Genomic DNA, 17,996 nt, shown 5'->3' with positions numbered 1-17,996 from the left:
GTATCATAGCGTCTTCATGGTGTCTCTATCATGAAAGACCCACCCCATGAGTCTTATCTCAGAGCTGCAACAGGCTTGAATGAGCCCAGGCACGCCCAGATACCTAGGGCCGAGTCACCGTTAAAACTAACAGACTATAAAAGGAAAGGAATACAGAACAGACTAGGAGTACCGGATCTGGCAGGAAGGGATAAGCCCCTAGCCCCCGACATTCAGGATGTCCCAGCCTGCATGTACTCTTTTACCATATTACAACCTCATTCGAATATGATTCAAACCTGCCAATGTGTGTAGCTATACCTGATTACCTCATCATGTGAAATAACCAATCATATGTGAACATGTCTATATGCCTCGTTTAAATCCACCAATCCCCGTAACTATGCATCTGCTTCTGTACGCCCGCTTCTGCTTCCCCAAACCCTATAAAAGCCCCATGCTGGAGCTGCTGGGCGCGCAAGTCCTCCGAAGAGACTGTGTGCCCGCAGGGACCTGTGTTTTCCAATAAACCCTCTTGCTGATTGCATCCGAGTGGCCTCGGCTCCGTCATTGGGTGCTTGGGGTCTCCTCCTGAGAGAAAGGTCCTCTCTGGAGGTCTTTCATTTTTGGGGGCTCATCCGGGATCTGGAGATCCTCTGCCCAAAGATCACCGACCACCCACCGGGAGGTAAGCTGGCCGGCATCTGTCGTGTCTTGCTCTGTCTTGTCTTGTCTTGTCCTGTGTGCATGATCAGTTCGTCTCAGTTTTGGACTCAGATCTGGGTTTTGGTCGGAGGAGAAGGCCCAGGGCCTTCAGTGTCTCAGGGTTCAGGACCCTCAGCACCTTCGTTTGGGTGGGTCAGAGAAGGAGTTGACGAGCTCGGACTTCTCCCCACCCCCTTCCTGCAGCCCTGGAAGATGTTCCAAGGGTGTCAGGAGCCCGGTTCTTTGGGGCTCAGCCCGTATCAGAAGGATACGTGGTTTTGGTTGGAGGAGAGGGTCCAGGACCCTTGGCACCTCCATCTGACTCTTTGTTTTGGGTTTTACGTCGAAGCCGCACAGCGCGTCTGTCTGTTGTTTGTCTGATCGTTGGATTTGTCTGTCTAATTTGTGCCCTAATTTTCTTTGAAGCTACCATGGGACAATCGCTAACAACCCCCTTGAGTCTCACTCTAGACCATTGGAAGGACGTCCGAGACCGAGCACGTGATCAGTGGGTCGAGATCAAGAAAGGAAAATGGCAGACCCTCTGCATGTCCAAGTGGCCCACTTACGATGTGGGATGGCCGGTGAGCGGCACTTTTAACAAGAGCACTATTTTGCAGGTTAAGGACCTGATTTTCTGCCAGAAGCCATACGGACACCCTGACCAGGTGCCCATTGTCACCTGGGAGAGCTTGGCATTTAGCCCTCCTCCTTGGGCAGAACCCTTTGTGGACCCGAATTGGCTTCCTATTTCCCCTAAACCTGTTTCCCTGAGCCCACCTGACCCTTTGGTTGCTTCTTCCTCTCTCTATCCTGCTCTAACTAAGGAAGAGTCTCCCAAAGTCCCTCCCGCGAAACCTGTCCTCCCAGCGGACCCAAATTCCCCCCCTTATAGATCTCCAGTTGGAAGAACCTCCTCCGTACCCTGTACCTACAGCCCCACCCAGAGAAGTGGAAGTGGAGCCGCCTGCTAGACTGCGACACGAGGCGGCCCCTTCCCCTGTGGCTGGAGACTGCGGGGACGACACGAGGTGGTGCCAGACTCCACCTCCCAGGCCTTTCTGCTTAGACAAGGGACCGGCGGCCAGACGCAATACTGGCCGTTCTCGGTGGCCGACATATAAAACTGGAAACAACCCAACCCCCCCCTTTTCTAAGGATCCGGTGGCTCTCACCGACCTGATAGAATCTGTCTTGCTTACCCATCAGCCCACTTGGGATGATATCCAGCAACTTTTACAGGCCCTCTTGACCTCTGAGGAGAAGCAGAGAGTGCTCTTAGAGGCCAGGAAACATGTTTTGGGGGACAATGGACGCCCCACCTTGCTCTCAGAAGAGATCGATGACGCATTCCCACTTACGAGACCTGATTGGGATTTCACCATGGCTGAAGGTAGGAGACACCTACGCCTTTATCGCCAGTTGCTCCTAGCGGGTCTCCGAGGGGCGGCACGATGCCCCACCAATTTGGCTCAGGTGAAACAAGTGGTACAAGAGGCTCCGGAGACTCCCTCAGCCTTCTTAGAGAGACTTAAGGAAGCTTATCGCATGTATACCCCTTATGATCCAGATGATCCAGGACAAATGACAAGTGTCTCCATGTCCTTCATCTGGCAGGCAGCACCAGATATCATGGCCAAGTTACAGAGACTAGAGAATTTACAAGGGTATACATTACAGGATTTACTTAAGGAGGCAGAAAGAATTTATAACAAGAGAGAGACACAAGAAGAAAAGGAAGATAGAGTACATAGAGAAAAGGATGAGAGAGACCGAAAAAGAAGCAGAGAGTTGAGTCGAATCTTGGCCGCCGTAGTTCAGGGTCAAGAGAAAAGGGGAGAGAGGGTGGGAGTTCGAAAGGGGCCAAAGCTAGATAAGGATCAATGTGCTTATTGCAAAGAAAGAGGACACTGGGCCAGAGATTGCCCTAAGAAACCCAGCGGGCTTCGAAGACCCCGCCCACAGACCTCCCTCTTGGCCCTAGATGAAGATTAGGGAGGTCAGGGCCAGGAGCCCCCCCCCCGAGCCCCGGATAACTCTTGAAGTTGGGGGGCAGCCAGTCACCTTTCTGGTGGACACAGGAGCCCAGCACTCAGTCCTCACCCAGGCCCCTGGACAACTCAGCGACCGGACGGCCTGGGTACAAGGAGCCACTGGCAGCAAGAGATACCGTTGGACTACAGATCGACGGGTTCAGCTGGCTACTGGTAAGGTTACCCATTCCTTCTTACATGTTCCAGATTGCCCATACCCTCTGCTGGGCCATGACTTGCTTACCAAATTTAAAGCTCAGATCCATTTTGAAGAAGGAGGGACCCGAGTAACTGGGCCCCGTGGTACTCCTCTTCAGATTTTAACCCTTCAGTTAGAAGATGAATATAGATTATATGAACCAGAACAGGATGAGCCAAAATCTCTAGAAATAGACTCTTGGGTCACGAAATTCCCACTGGCCTGGGCGGAGACTGGCGGGATGGTGTTGGCACTCCAACAACCTCCCCTAATTATCCAGTTAAAGGCCACCACGACTCCTGTCTCCATTAAACAGTACCCCATATCATGGGAACCCTATCAGGGCATAAAGCCACATATCAGGAGGCTCTTAGACCAAGGCATCCTAGTCCCTTGCCGGTCACCCTGGAATACGTCTCTGCTACCTTTTAAGAAGCCCAGCACTGGAGAATATAGGCCGGTACAAGATTTGAGAGAGGTCAACAAAAGAGTAGCAGATATTCATCCAACTGTCCCAAACCCTTATAACCTACTCAGCACCCTGCCTCCCACCCATACATGGTATACAGTCTTAGATCTGAAGGATGCTTTCTTCTGCCTCCGGCTGAGCCCAGAAAGCCAGCGCTTATTTGCTTTTGAGTGGAAAGACTCTGAAATGGGGCTTTCGGGACAGTTGACTTGGACAAGGTTACCACAGGGTTTCAAAAACAGCCCAACGCTCTTTGATGAGGCCTTACACCGGGACTTGGCTGACTTTCGAGTCCAGTACCCCACTCTTATACTACTTCAGTTTGTTGATGACCTTCTCCTAGGGGCCACTTCTGAGACAGCATGCCACCAGGGAACAGAATCCCTCTTGCAGACTTTGGGGTGATTGGGCTATCGAGCTTCTGCCAGAAAGGCTCAAATTTGCCAGACCCAGGTTACTTATTTAGGCTATCAACTAAGGGACGGACAGCAATGGCTGACTCCAGCTAGGAAACAGACCGTGGCCAACATCCCAGCCCCAAGAAATGGCTGACAGCTACGGGAATTCCTAGGAACGGCGGGATTCTGCCACCTCTGGATTCCTGGGTTTGCCGAGATGGCAGCCCCCTTGTACCCTCTCACTAAACAGGGGGTGCTCTTCCAGTGGGAGGCAGAACAACAGGAGGCATTTGATAACATTAAACGGGCCTTGCTGTCCTCCCCTGCCTTGGGTCTCTCAGACATCACCAAGCCCTTTGACCTATTTGTGGATGAGAAGCAAGGGTATGCTAAGGGGGTCCTAACACAAAGACTGGGACCCTGGAAGCCCCCGGTAGCCTACCTGTCTAAGAAATTAGACCCTGTGGCCTCCAGTTGGCCACCATGCCTGAGAATGGTGGCAGTCATTGCAGTCCTAACTAAAGACGCTGGGAAGTTGACCTTGGGGCAGCCACTCACCATCCTGGCACCCCATGCAGTGGAGGCTTTGATAAAACAGCCCCCTGACCACTGGCTCTCTAATTCCCGCATGACCCACTACCAAGCCTTGCTACTGGATGCGGAACGGGTCCAGTTTGGGCCCGTGGTCGCTCTCAACCCAACCACTCTGCTTCCTTTGCCAGAGGAGGCAGAACAGCACGACTGTTTGCAAATCCTTGCAGAAGTACATGGAACCAGACCAGACCTATCGGACCGACCTCTCCAGGATGCTGACCATACGTGGTACACCGATGGTAGCAGCTATTTGGTGAAAGGGGAACAAAAAGCTGGAGCCGCGGTCACTACGGAGGACAAAGTGATCTGGGCAAGCACCTTGCCTGCTGGTACCTCCGCACAGCGGGCTGAAATCATTGCCTTAACCCAGTCGCTCAAAATGGCAGAAGGTAAGATGCTGAATGTATGTATAGACAGCCGCTACGCCTTTGCTACAGCACACATCCTTGGAGAGATCTACCGGAGAAGAGGGCTGCTCACATCTGAGGGTAAGGACATTAAGAACAAGACTGAAATTCTGGCCCTCCTGGCAGCTCTGTTCCTACCAAAAAGACCGAGTATTATACATTGCCCAGGGCATCAGAAGGGACACACCCCCGAGGCACGGGGAAATCAGCTAGCTGACGTCTCAGCGCGTGAGGCCGCCATGGGCACCCAAGTTCTGTCCTTAAAAGACCAAGATCAACCCACGTCTCCACAGCCGGAACAGACCGGTTGGCTCTACACCACGGAGGACACAAAACTCCTACAGAATATGGGGGCCGTTTGGTACCCACAACTAAAACAGTGGGTCTACACAGGGAAAACAGTTATGCCTACGAAGATGACCTTTGAATTAATCTCCTACCTACATAAATTAACACACCTGGGACTCAAGAGGATGAAGACCCTCTTAAGACGAGAAGAGATTGACACCTACATCCTGGGACGAGATCAGGCCTTGCGGGAGGTGACTGAAAGCTGCAGAGCCTGTGCTCAGGTAAACCCAGGAAAAGCTAAAATTGGACAAGGAGTCCATCCCCGAGGACATCAGCCTGGTACCCACTGGGAAATTGACTTCACTGAAATCAAGCCTGGTATGTACAGACACAAATACCTCTTAGTGTTCATAGATACCTTCTCCGGATGGATAGAGGCTCTCCCCACAAAACATGAAACGGCCAAGGTGGTGACCAAGAAGCTCCTCAAAGAAATCTTCCCCAGGTATGGAATGCCCCAAGTATTGGGGTCAGATAACGGGCCCGCTTTCGTCTCCCAGGTAAGTCAGTTGGTGGCCAAGTTATTGGGGATTGATTGGAAGTTACATTGTGCTTATAGACCCCAAAGTTCAGGACAGGTAGAGCGCATGAATAGAACAATTAAGGAGACTTTATCTAAATTAACGCTTGCAACTGGCTCAAAGGATTGGGTGTCCCTACTACCCCTAGTCCTATACCGGGCCCAGAATACACCGGGCTCCCATGGCCTGACTCCCTTTGAAATAGTATACGGGACCCCACCCCCATTTATCAATTTCTTTGATTCAAATATCGCTGAATTCGCTAATAGCCCTTCCTTGGCAGCACATCTTTGGGCCCTACAAATCGTGCAGAGAGACATCTGGAAACCTCTAGCCGCGGCCTACCAAGACAGGCTTGAACAACCGATGGTGCCACACCCGTTCCAGATCAGAGACACCGTGTGGGTGCGCAGACATCAGACCAAGAATCTCGAGCCTCGGTGGAAAGGACCCTATATAGTTCTCCTGACTACCCCAACAGCCTTGAAGGTAGACGGAATTGCGGCTTGGATCCACGCGTCTCACGCCAAGGCAGCCCGACCTGAGGAAACGGCAGATCACAACATCGCACCCCAGACATGGAAGGCTCAATGCACTCAAAACCCCCTAAAGCTAAGATTTTCACGTTGTTGCTCTTAACTGTCTTATGGACTAGGGGTGGGGCGAGTCTGGAGGCTAGCCCCCACCAGGTATATAATATGTCCTGGATAATAACTAATTTAGAGACGGGCTGGTCTCAAGTCCTAGCTAATGGTAAGCATGCTGAAGGAACCTGGTGGCCCCCTTTGACTTTCGACATTTGTCAACTGGCTAAGGACTCCTGGGAGCATACTGAGCGGACTCCCCACAACTCATACCCACCCTGCAGACACTCTGATTGGTATACTTGTCCCGGAGGTAAGAGGACATGGGAGTGCGGAGGTCCTGAGACCTTCTGCGCTAAGTAGGGGTGTGAGACTTACACTCGAGGATGGTGGGGGACCAAGAAGGGGGACTTAGTGGCCTTCTCCCCTGAGACTCCAGGTGAATCTTGAATTACAATAGAATTCACGGATCAAGGTAAAAACACAGACTGGAAGGTGGGGCGTAGGTGGGGGATATGGTTGTATACCCCTGGCCAAACTAACCCAGGACTCCTTTTCTCCCTCCAACTGGTGAGAGAACGGGTCAGACAAGAGATTGGTCCAAACCCAGTTCTCATGGATCAAAAGTCCCCTTCCCGACCAGCACGGGCACTGTCCCCGGTCGAACCCCCACTGTGGCTAAACACCACTCAGAACTCCGGGGATATCTTGACAACTCCCTCCCCGACTAGGGACCCTTCCACACCGGCCCCTCGGCTGCTAGGAACGGGAGACCAGCTCATCAACTTAGTGACCGGGGCATACTTGGCACTCAATTATTCAGAACCTGACAAGACCCAAGGATGCTGGCTGTGCCTGGTCTCTAGCCCGCCCTATTATGAGGGTGTGGCAGTCATGGGGAATTATACTAATCAGACCACGGCCCCAGCCAGCTGCGCAACCCTCCCTAGCCATAGGCTGACATTGCCGGAAGTCTCAGGACAGGGACTCTGTATAGGGACCATACCCCCCACTCACCAGGTCCTCTGCGCTATCACCAAGAGGATCCCCACTGGAAGCTACTACCCACCAGCTCCTACAGGCACCTATTGGGCCTGTAACACCGGATTGACACCTTGTATCTCCGCCGCAATAGTCCGCAGATCCTCCGACTACTGTGTACTGGTAGAAATTTGGCCTAAGGTCACCTACCATGGGCCCGAGTACATATACTCACATTTTGAGGGGCTGACTCGATTCAGGCAAGAACCCATCACCATGACCCTAGCTCTACTCTTAGGAGGAATCACCTTAGGAGGAATGGCTGCAGGTATAGGGACGGGGACCACCGCCCTCATCGAGACCGGTCACTTTCGTCAGCTACAAGCGGCCATGAATGCAGATCTAAAAGCTATCGAGGAATCCGTGAGTGCATTAGAAAAGTCCTTAACATCTTTGTCTGAAGTAGTCTTACAAAATAGGAGAGGGCTAGACATGCTGTTCCTTCATGAAGGAGGGCTATGTGCTGCTCTAAAAGAAGAATGTTGTTTCTATGCAGACCATACAGGATTAGTGAGAGATAACATGGCTAAGCTCCGAGAATGCTTGGCCCAGAGACAGAAGCTGTTTGATTCCCAACAAGGCTGGTTCGAGGGGTGGTTTAACCGATCCCCTTGGTTTGCTACCCTGGTGTCCACCTTGATGGGACCCTTAATCATCCTCCTCCTAATCCTCCTCTTTGGCCCCTGCATTCTAAACAGATTGATGCAGTTCATAAAGAACAGACTCTCAGTCATTCAGATGCTTGTTCTCACCCAACAATACCAGAGGGTAAGACAACAGGAAGAGATTCCTTAGAATTTGATTTGAGTAAAGGATTTTACTCAAGTCTAAAAGAAAATGGGGGAAAATAAAAGACCCACCCCATGAGTCTTAACTCAGAGCTGCAACAGGCTTGAATGAGCCCAGACACGCCCAGATACCTAGGGCCGAGTCACCGTTAAAACTAACAGACTATAAAAGGAAAGGAATACAGAACAGACTAGGAGTACCGGATCTGGCAGGAAGGGATAAGCCCCTAGCCCCCGACATTCAGGACGTCCCAGCCTGCACGTACCCTTTTACCATGTTACAACCTCATTCAAATATGATTCAAACCTGCCAATGTGTGTGGCTATACCTTATTACCTCATCATGTGAAATAACCAATCATATGTGAACATGTCTATACGCCTCGTTTAAATCCACCAATCCCCGTAACTATGCATCTGCTTCTGTATGCCCGCTTCTGCTTCCCCAAACCCTATAAAAGCCCCATGCTGGAGCTGCTGGGCGCGCAAGTCCTCCGAAGAGACTGTGTGCCCGCAGGTACCTGTGTTTTCCAATAAACCCTCTTGCTGATTGCATCCGAGTGGCCTCGGCTCGGTCATTGGGCACTTGGGGTCTCCTCCTGAGGGAAAGGTCCTCTCTGGAGGTCTTTCAATCATAATGGAGAGACAGGAAATTGTGAGTTTGAGCTGATTTTCTTTCTGTACTGGCCAGTAATAGTCCCCAGGGAGTGGGACATCTGCCAGTTTTACATGAGAAACATGCCCCCCTGGCAACAATACCATTGAAGGGTCCCTTCCACAGGGGATCTAGAGACTGCCCGATGTCTCCAGACATGCACTCAGCCACCAGACTGGAAGCGGTATGGTGGTTTTTGTCATCTCTGGAATATATAAGGCAAACAGTTTGGGCCAAATTTCATGTTGTATTGTCTGAAGGGCATGCAGTCTCAAGAAGAGGTTCCACTAAATAAGTTGAGATGTCTCCAGAGAGGAGCCAGTGGGCACCAAGGGAAATGGGGTACCAAACAGGATTTCAAAAGGAGTCAGATTGAAAATCTTAGCAGGTGTTATGGGCTTGGCACTGGACCAGGGGAAAGAGCACCACACAGTCAGTTCCAGGCTTTAAGGTCAGTTTAGTTAAGATCTCTTTTAGGGTTCTGTTCATTCTCTCTACCTGTCCTAAGCTCTTGGGACAGTACACACAATGGAACTTCCAATTAGACACCAATATCTCTGATATTCCATGACTTACCTTAGAAAGAAGAGCAGGACTGATCCTCTGAACCTCAGGAAGATTTCTTCTAATATCTTCTTGGCTACCATGGTAGCTGTTTCCAGCTCGATGGTGAAAGCCTCAACCTTCCAGAAAAATTATCTACAAACACAAAAAGGTATTTATAACCATATTTTCCTGGCTTGACTTCTGTAAAAATCGACCTCCCAATATACTCCAGGCTGCTCTCCCCTAAGTATCTTGTCCTGTTTGCTTTTTGCTGCATATGCATTCACTTGCTGGTATACCTTACACTCTTCTACTGTCTCTTGGGCTAAAAACCTTAGGTTCATTACATATACCTTACATCCTTTGACTGGTTGGATGAGCTTCTCATTCCCTAAATGAGTACATTTATGCATTTGGCCAAATATGTCTTTTGCTTGCTTTCTGGGAGTATATAGTTCTCTCTTCTTATGTATGCCATTATCCTTCTTTCTCTAGGTAAAAATTGGTAGAGTGGCTAGCAATATAGGTGTTTTCATCTTTTGCATATTCTAAGTGATATTATTGTTTAATCCAGTCCTATTTCCCAATGGGTGTCTCTTGCAGGTCCATAACCAGGAGAGGCTCCTGCATAGCTACCTCTTCATCCACTTGATCTGCCTAATCATTGCCCTGGCCCACTGAGTTTCTTCCCTTTTGATGTCCTGGGTAATAAATAATACTTATAGTGACCAGCTTCATCAGGGGATCCAAGAGATCTGAGATTTCCTGCTTGGTTTTTATTTCTTTTCTCTCTGATGTGAACAGTACTCTTTCTTGGTATATAGCCCTATGTATGTGGGCTGTAGCAAAGGCATACTTGCTATCTGTGTAGATGTTCTTTTTTCTTGCTTGCTCCAAGTTCCAAGGCTTTGGAAAGGGCAATTAGATCAGCTTTCTGTACTGACATGTGGGGAAAGAGAGAGAAGGGGAGAGGCTCAGCCCAGAGGACACTTCTGCTATTCACCATGGCAACACTCACTTGCCTCTGACTTTTCTGGACAAAACAGCTCCAGTCTGTAAACCAGGTAGCCTTGGCTCCCAGCAGAGGTTGGTCAGAGAGGTCTTTCTCCACCCATGATCTTCTCACAGAATTTATTGACACTCATGCTGTGGTGGCTCAAGATAATAATCAGGCAGAAAGGTAGCCAGATTGAGCACAACTGGTAGAGAAATTGTTATTCGGTCAGATTTCAAAAGTAGAGTCTGGTAGTGGGTTACCCTGGCATTCATCAGCTAGTGGTCAGAAGCCTGCATTTTCACATTCCCCAGAACATGTGATGTAGCTGTAGTCAAGGTTTTTCCCAGAGTCATTACATCAGGATGTAGTATCAAGGTGCCATTGCTGCAATAATTCTAAGACAAGGGGGCCACCCAGAAACCACAGAATCCAATTTTAGGACAGGTAAGCTATTGGTATTTTCCAGAGACCCAATTTCTAAGTTAAAAGCCTTTCTGCAATTCTTCTATTCTCATCTACATATAACTGAAAGGACTTGGTGACATTGGGGAGCAGAAGTGCAGGGTCAGACACTAGGGCCTGTTTGATGCTATCAAATACCTCCTGTTCCTCTTTTCCCCACTTAGAGGACCCATTGTTATTAGTGAGTGGGTATAGAGGGGCTGATAATTCTGCAAACCCAAGAATATGCGGGTGTGAAAACCTGACCTTGCCTAGGAACTCCTGCATCTGCTTGGGGCTTGAAGGTGGAGGAATATGGACGATTGTCGTTGTAAAAAAGAAAAAACAGCTTTCTTTTACTCCCACTAGATTCAACAACATAGTGCCCCAAGATATCTGCTAGATATCGTACCAAGACCACACATCCCAATTCCATGGCAGCCTAGTGGCGGCCCAGTGTCTCAGGGGCCACACACTCTCCCAAAGTCAAATCACCACAAGAAAGAACACACAACACAATAATCTCTGATCCAATTGATAAGATGTAATTGCCCAATTAAACATACAAATCCCTGTACACATCCATCCCTAAGCCTTTCTTAAGCTGGAATAGATAACTGAATGTTCTGTTTAATGGATGTAGTGATGGACTGGGTGTTGAGTATATCATATGTTTTATAAATTGTAGAATGGTAATAATTGTACTCAATTTATATATAAGTGAAAAGGCTTTTTAACTGGACAAAAAGGGGGAAATGTTGTGGTTTGCCCTGAAGTTATCTGTATTTTGATGCTAATGCCCCTCCCAAGGACAGCTGCCTAGTCAGTACTCAGAACTCAGGTAACTTCACCAGAACCACCTCCCCATTGAATTTGTAAAGTACAGTTGAGGGACAGGTACAGGATAGAAGGAGGCCTGTCATTGGAGGAGAAGGAAGGAAAGGTAGGAGAGAAGTTTGAAGGAAGAGGAGGAGACTAGAACAGAAAGGAGGAGACAGGACAGAGGAGAGGGTGAGAAACCATGGCAGGTGATGTTAATATTCTGCTCTGCATATTTACAGGTTGTTATCAATGTTCCTAAGGGACGGATGGTACCGGGCTTTGTATGTTTAAGTGGGCAATTATATCTTATCAATTGGATCTAAAAAAAAAGAATATTCATAACAATGTGTAAATACACAGAGTGGAATCTTAACGTCAGCTGCCATGTTCTCTCCACAGATAATCTGCTTCTCTCCCCTAGTCTCCTATTCTTTCAGTTCCAGTTTCCACCTCTTCTCTCAGCCTTTTCTCCCACCCAGCCTTCCTTCTCATCCAGTGACAGGCCTTGTTCTATCTTGTAACTGCCATCCTGTATGCCAATCCTATACAGTATAGTCTTTTATCTGGCTTATGACAGTCATTGTTACCCATTCTTTAGGAGATACCCCAAGTACTTTATCTGATTTTGGCAAATTTGAGACTTCTTAGATTAAGCCTGATACCCAAGTGTTCTCCACTAGGGCGGCAGGTTCTCAGTCCCTTCGAGGCACCATTCCTTGCTTTCGGTGCCCAGGGGAATGTCCTACATATGGCAAAAGTCAACTGTGTGTTGACCTCCCAATAGGGCCTCAGGTCCTCATGTAATGCCTCCTCAAAGATGGTGGGCAAGTTTTTAATCCTTTGGGTAATCTGGTCCATGTCAGCTGACTGGTGTTACTATCCTCTGGGTCTTTCCATTCAAAGGTGAAGTATTCTTGACTTTGGGGTGCCAAGAGCAGGCAGAATAAAGCATCTTTCAAGTCTAAGAACACATATCATATTCTAGAATGTGGCAAAGGACTCAAAAGTGTGTAGGGGTTAGGCACAGTAAGGTAGATGTCATGTACTCCATTGTATACCTCTTATAAATCCTGTTCTGGGTGAAAATCATAAGTACCTGGCTTCTTAGCTGGCAGAAGTGGTATGGTCCAGGTCAAAGGGCACTTAGGCAATACTGAAACCAGGAGGAGACTGTAGATGTGTGGCTTAATTCATTCTCTGGCCACTCATATGTCTATATGGTAGCCTACACCTTAAAGTCTACTACCACAGGGGGATAGCATTTTGCTTTGCCCATTACTGTCGCTTCTGACAGGGATGACAGGAATGTTTCCAACTACCAAGTGAATTCTTGGTTCTGAGTAAAGGTGGTTTCAAATAATTTATACTCCTCATCTAGTTTGGTAGTCACAATGTGTATAGGCTCTCCTTTTGGACCAGTTAATTGCAGCCCATCAGGCAGGAAGTGTATCTGGGCCCCCATCTTGGAGAATAAGTCTCACACCTACAGAGGGTAAAGGCATTCTGGGATGACCATAAATGATTGGGATAACTGGCCTATCCCTAAGTCCACTACTCTTTGGATAGTCCTTGAATACATTTTTGTGCTAGTGGCTCCTTGGACTCAAGATTTTTTTCTCTTTTGTGGAAACAGGGACATTGCTTTGAAGGAGGACCAAGTACTGAGCTTTGTGTACACCAAGAATTGAGTAGACTTCCCCTCCATTCTCAGAATTTCCCTGGGTTCAGGGAGGAGTTGGTTTGAACCCCATATTCCTAGTCACTATCTTCACCCAGAGTCAACACTTTGGTGGTCTCTGCACATTTTTCTCAGGGCTTTGAGCCTCCCTGCTTCTGTTTATTTGTGTACTTCCTGGCCCAATGCCCCTTCTCTTTGCAGTATGCTCATTGATCTTTTTCAAGAGGTTTCCTATCCCTCTCACTGGAAGGGGTCCTTTCTTCCCTATTCTGTCTGACTACAGTGGCCAAGATTCTCTGCAAATTTCTTTCCTGCTTTTTCTTTCTTTCTTTCTTCATTTCCCTTTCATCCTCTTCCTTTCTCTTTCTTTGCTCCTTCTCTTCTGTTTCCCTATTATGGTAAACTTCAACACTCTGCATTAAAGCTCTCTGACTTCTGCTGCAGCCCTCCCAGTCTTTGTAACTTTTTCTTGATGTCCTGACTAGCCAGGCATAATAATGGCATTAGTGAAAGTGGCTTTATCTTACTCACTGCTGGAGTCATGGGGTGCATAGTGACTGAATGTCTCCATGAGTTGCTCCAGAAAGGCTGCAAGCAACTCACTGCTTAACCTCACACACCATGGTCAAAGTCGTGGGTTGTCCTGGAGCCCCCTTACAACCTGCCATCAGAGCCTGGTGGTAAATTTTAAGGTGCCCTTTAAATTCGGCCATATTAAAATCCCGGTCACGTCCAGTCAGAAGAAACCCGCTGTCAATGACAGCCTGTTAAATCAATGGTGCCCCCCCACCTGTGTCTAAGGGGACATACTTTCTGGGTTCCTGCATTATCCTCTCTCACTCTTCAGTCATAAAGAACACTCTAATGAGTTGTTGGATACCATTCCATGTGGGCTGATGACTAAATAAAGAATCTCAAAGAGATTATTCAGCCCCATGGGGTTATCTGAAAGGGAGTAATGGGCTTTGCTGTTGTACAAGTCAGCTGAAGAGAAGGACCAGTATTGCATGGCCTGATTAGCATTCTCATTGAATGCTAATAGGCTCATAGGGGTAGGGCCACTGTTGTAAAGGGTGGAATGGCCATTTTGCTTTGGGACCCCATGGCAAGTCTTAGTTCCAAGGGTCCCTCTCCATGCTCCCACCATGCACAGGCTGGAGGAAGAGGATGTAAAGGGATACTGGATGAGGACTCAAGGGAGATAATTGAGGAGAGGCCTTGGGAACCAGGGTAGTTTCAATGGGATAAGGGGTTGGGCATAAGGGGTTGGAGGGTCCATTAGCAGCAGATCTACTGTGGAAGGATCATGGGATAATCTCCTTTACAAACCTGTTGGTTTTTATGGGACTTTTCTTTTTTCATGGCTAGGACCTGCAAAATTCTCAGAGACAAATAAGCTTTTACCCAAGGGGTGGGGCGAGTCCTCCATTAGATCTGTCCAGGGCACTTGGTCTGAGTGTCCAAGGGATACTGGTCTAAAAACTCTTTCCTCTACTGCTTTCATGGCCTACAAATCAAAGGTCTCTATGAGTGGCCACCCTACTCAGAAGGTGGGCCATTCAGAGGAGCAGAGAGTAACTGACTTGTCCTTCTTTATTACTACTGACAAGTGTTCTCCTCTTTCCCTAACTTCCCTCCATTGTTAAACTAGGATGTTTAACAGGGTAGATTCTGTCTGTCTCATGTCCAAAAGTAATGTCAGTCCAAGTCCAAGAAAACAGAAAAAGACAATCAACACACAACGTATTTGCCCCTGCCAGGGGTGCAGAAACCAGGGTATAGCAACTCTTGTTCAGCTCCTGCCTGTGTCTTGACATTTCCAAAATGAGCAGAGCCCTCCTGACTCCCTCAAGGGGTCCTGAAGCATCCTTCAAACTCTTCCAGGTCTCAAGTTAAGGCACATCTGCCCACTGCAATTGACTTCACCAGACCAAAGCTGAAACAGTGCTCTCAAGCCAAAAGTGAAAGCAAAAGACAAAGAGGCAAATACAAGCAGGTGCCTGTTGCTGAGCTTGGTCTTTTTTCCTCTGATCAGTCTATTTGGTGGACACTTGCAGGTCTCTTCAAATCTGGGATACCCCCCACCCCCTGCTGGTTAGTGGTACTTGCTTTCTAGATGACCCTGAATGAGACACTGAGACACATCTCGATGCAAAAGCAAAGGTTTTATTTTCCAGCATGCCAGGATCAACACTCAACTATTCCCTCAAGGCAAGGGACTAGAAGGTGACCCTGAGTGACTATTGCAAACAGTTTTTCTACTTTTTAGGGGCATAGGTTACACCAGCAAGGTTATAGTTCAAACTTATTGGCTAAACATATTGACCTTTAAATCTATTGGTACCAAGCATAGGCAGATCATGACATTCATTTGAACTATATCTGCAACTTTTCAGAGGATCAGGTGATTATCAGTCAGTACATTCTGAGAGAACTGTGGGTGGAGAATGGAACTTGCCCTAGCCTTCACTCAAGGCAGGTGGGTGTAAGGTTAGAGGAAAGCCCCAGGTTCCTTAAGAACAACCAGATGCAAGCCTTCCGTGACTCCTGCAATGTCCTTAACATGGCTCAGGACCAAGGTAAGTGGGGTGCTTTGTACCTGTGCCATATTAGAATTCAAGAAACAGAAATGTTCAAGATGAAAAAAAGCACAAACAGAATACACATAGACAAATATAGAAAGACATTCCCACTAAAATAAATGTTGTTTCAGATGGTCTTCCTCCCTGTTCGTGGCAGGCCCATAGACCCACAGCCAGTTCAAAATTCAGATGAGAACGAGCAGGTTCTGTTGTTTCTGGTAGGAAGGCCACATCACCCTGCTAGGTGACAAAATATGAATCTGCTTTATCCCTCTTGGCCTTCAGATTAAACCCAAAGTAGAAACAGGGATTAAACCAGAAACACAAACACAGAGATGAACAAGAAGAAAGACAACTGGGTACCTGGACTTACCTATCAAAACAAAACAAAAACAAAAACACTCTACTCTTTGGGTCAGGGGATCATCAGCAATCCCAGAAAAGAGCCACCAAATGTAAGGGTCTATGATTTGCTGAAGAATGAAACATAGGACTTAAATAGTATGTAAATGCAAAGGGTATTTTATTCTGCAGAAGTCCAGCATGCTTTGGTCTCCCATTACCAAGATAGAGAGACAATCAATGAGCCTTCAGACCATATTTAAAGCACATTAGTGGAATTCTGAGGAGGCACAGTTAAACATTATCTTGATCTTGGCTCCATCTCTAAGGATAATCAAGAATAATTTCTGGGGTCTCAGGTGTTGGAAACTTGCTCAAGATGTCTGAAAACTGTTGCTGAGGAAGTCTGGAAACTGCTGCTAAACCATTGTCCTTGTCTCAACCCAAATGCCTGGAAGCTTCTGAGGCATGAATTTGCCTCTACTTGTATAACTCTTGGAAACAGAGATTTAGGCCTAATCTGTTAGTGAGTCAGCGTAGCCTTCTCATGTGTGAAGCTTGTTTGAATAATGATGTTCATATACATCTGCACCCATTACCAGTGGAGGACACTTTCTTTTGGAAGAATGTCTTCCCTTTTAGCATTAATGACTTTATAATAATTAGAAACAACATATGTCCAGTATATGAGGGAAAGCCTATGTCTCAGCAAAACAGTAAACACTGGGACATTCAGGATAGCCCTTAACGCTATGGGAAAGAACTTTGAATACAGGAGTTCAAAACTCTCAACTACACAAAGAATAAGGATGCAATATCAATTATATAAAGGGCTTCAAAAATATCAAGGAGCAAAAACACCTCTGCTGTGAAAAAATTGTTAGAAAATTACTAAAAAGAAGGTGTTAAAGAGATTTAGCGAATGATGATTGCAGTAGATCCCACCCATTTAAGTTCTTTTGTTTGTTTGCTAATGCTTACAAAGGCAGAGAGATTACTGAGTTCACTTTCAGCCTAGGACAGTGCAAGGTTTGTTAGGTTCAGACATTGTGGAAATGGTAATTTCAGGTCAGGGGCTAATTGCTTTCATTTATTTCCTATGCTTACAAAAGGCAGATAGATTTCTGAATTTCTTTTCAATGTTAAGAAAAAAGTTTGCTTCCTGTCTCCTAAGAATTAAAGGGTTGAGGTCAAATCAAGGGATGGTAATTTATAAGATAATCAGAAGGAAATTTTAGTAAATAACTGGATTGTTATGTAAAATAAAATATTCTACCTATTTTCTGAAGGATAAGATCTAATCAGAATTTTTAGCTCTCTCTCTGTCTCTCTGTCTCTCTGTCTCTCTGTCTCTCTGTCTCTCTCTGTCTCTCTGTTTCTCTGTCTCTCTGTCTCTCTCTGTCTCTCTGTCTCTCTCTGTCTCTCTCCCCTCCTCTCTCTCTCTCTCTCTCTCTCTCTCTCCCTCTCCCCCCCTCTCTCACACACACATACACACACACACACACACACACACACACACACACACAAACAAGCAAGGCATGGACAGAGTGATCATTTTGAATAGCAAGCAAGCATAATATAGATAGAGAAATCACCAGAGAGAATGCAAAACACAGAGAGAAGCAAACTGGAAAAGTTTCATATAGTATAATACAGGTAATCAACTTGGGTCCATAATTTGATTTCAAGTACTTTTTTTTCAATGCTCCTAGAAACTCCTCTCTGAACCACTCTCCAATTTGAGGCTGGTCATTTATATGTCAGAAGAGCTATGATTGTGAATTTACAGGGTGTATAAATAAAGCTCATTTATTTATGGGAATGAGAAGTCTTTAAATATGTTCATTATAACATGAACTATCTT

At 47.0% G+C, this 17,996-nt stretch overlaps 1 protein-coding gene and 1 pseudogene across 1 annotated transcript; one reads left to right on the top strand and one right to left on the bottom strand.

The window, feature by feature from the left end:
• Positions 1-5,023: 5,023 nt before the first annotated feature.
• On the top strand, positions 5,024-8,091 carry LOC148005018 (MLV-related proviral Env polyprotein-like). Its single transcript, XM_087555184.1, has 4 exons — positions 5,024-5,326; positions 5,780-6,096; positions 6,312-6,553; positions 6,701-8,091. Exons 1-4 carry the CDS (start codon positions 5,024-5,026, stop codon positions 8,074-8,076), a joined length of 2,238 nt encoding a protein of 745 aa, XP_087411310.1. The 3' UTR covers positions 8,077-8,091.
• Positions 8,092-8,151: 60 nt separating this feature from the next.
• Positions 8,152-17,996, bottom strand: part of LOC148005017 (ubiquitin-conjugating enzyme E2 E1-like) — a 39,816-nt pseudogene continuing 29,971 nt past the window's right edge.

This window comes from Rattus norvegicus, chromosome 6 (assembly GCF_021556685.1).
Source record: "Rattus norvegicus strain SHRSP/BbbUtx chromosome 6, alternate assembly SHRSP_T2T, whole genome shotgun sequence".
Taxonomy (NCBI): Eukaryota; Metazoa; Chordata; class Mammalia; order Rodentia; family Muridae; genus Rattus; species Rattus norvegicus.
This window is presented reverse-complemented; position numbering and strand designations above follow the sequence as displayed.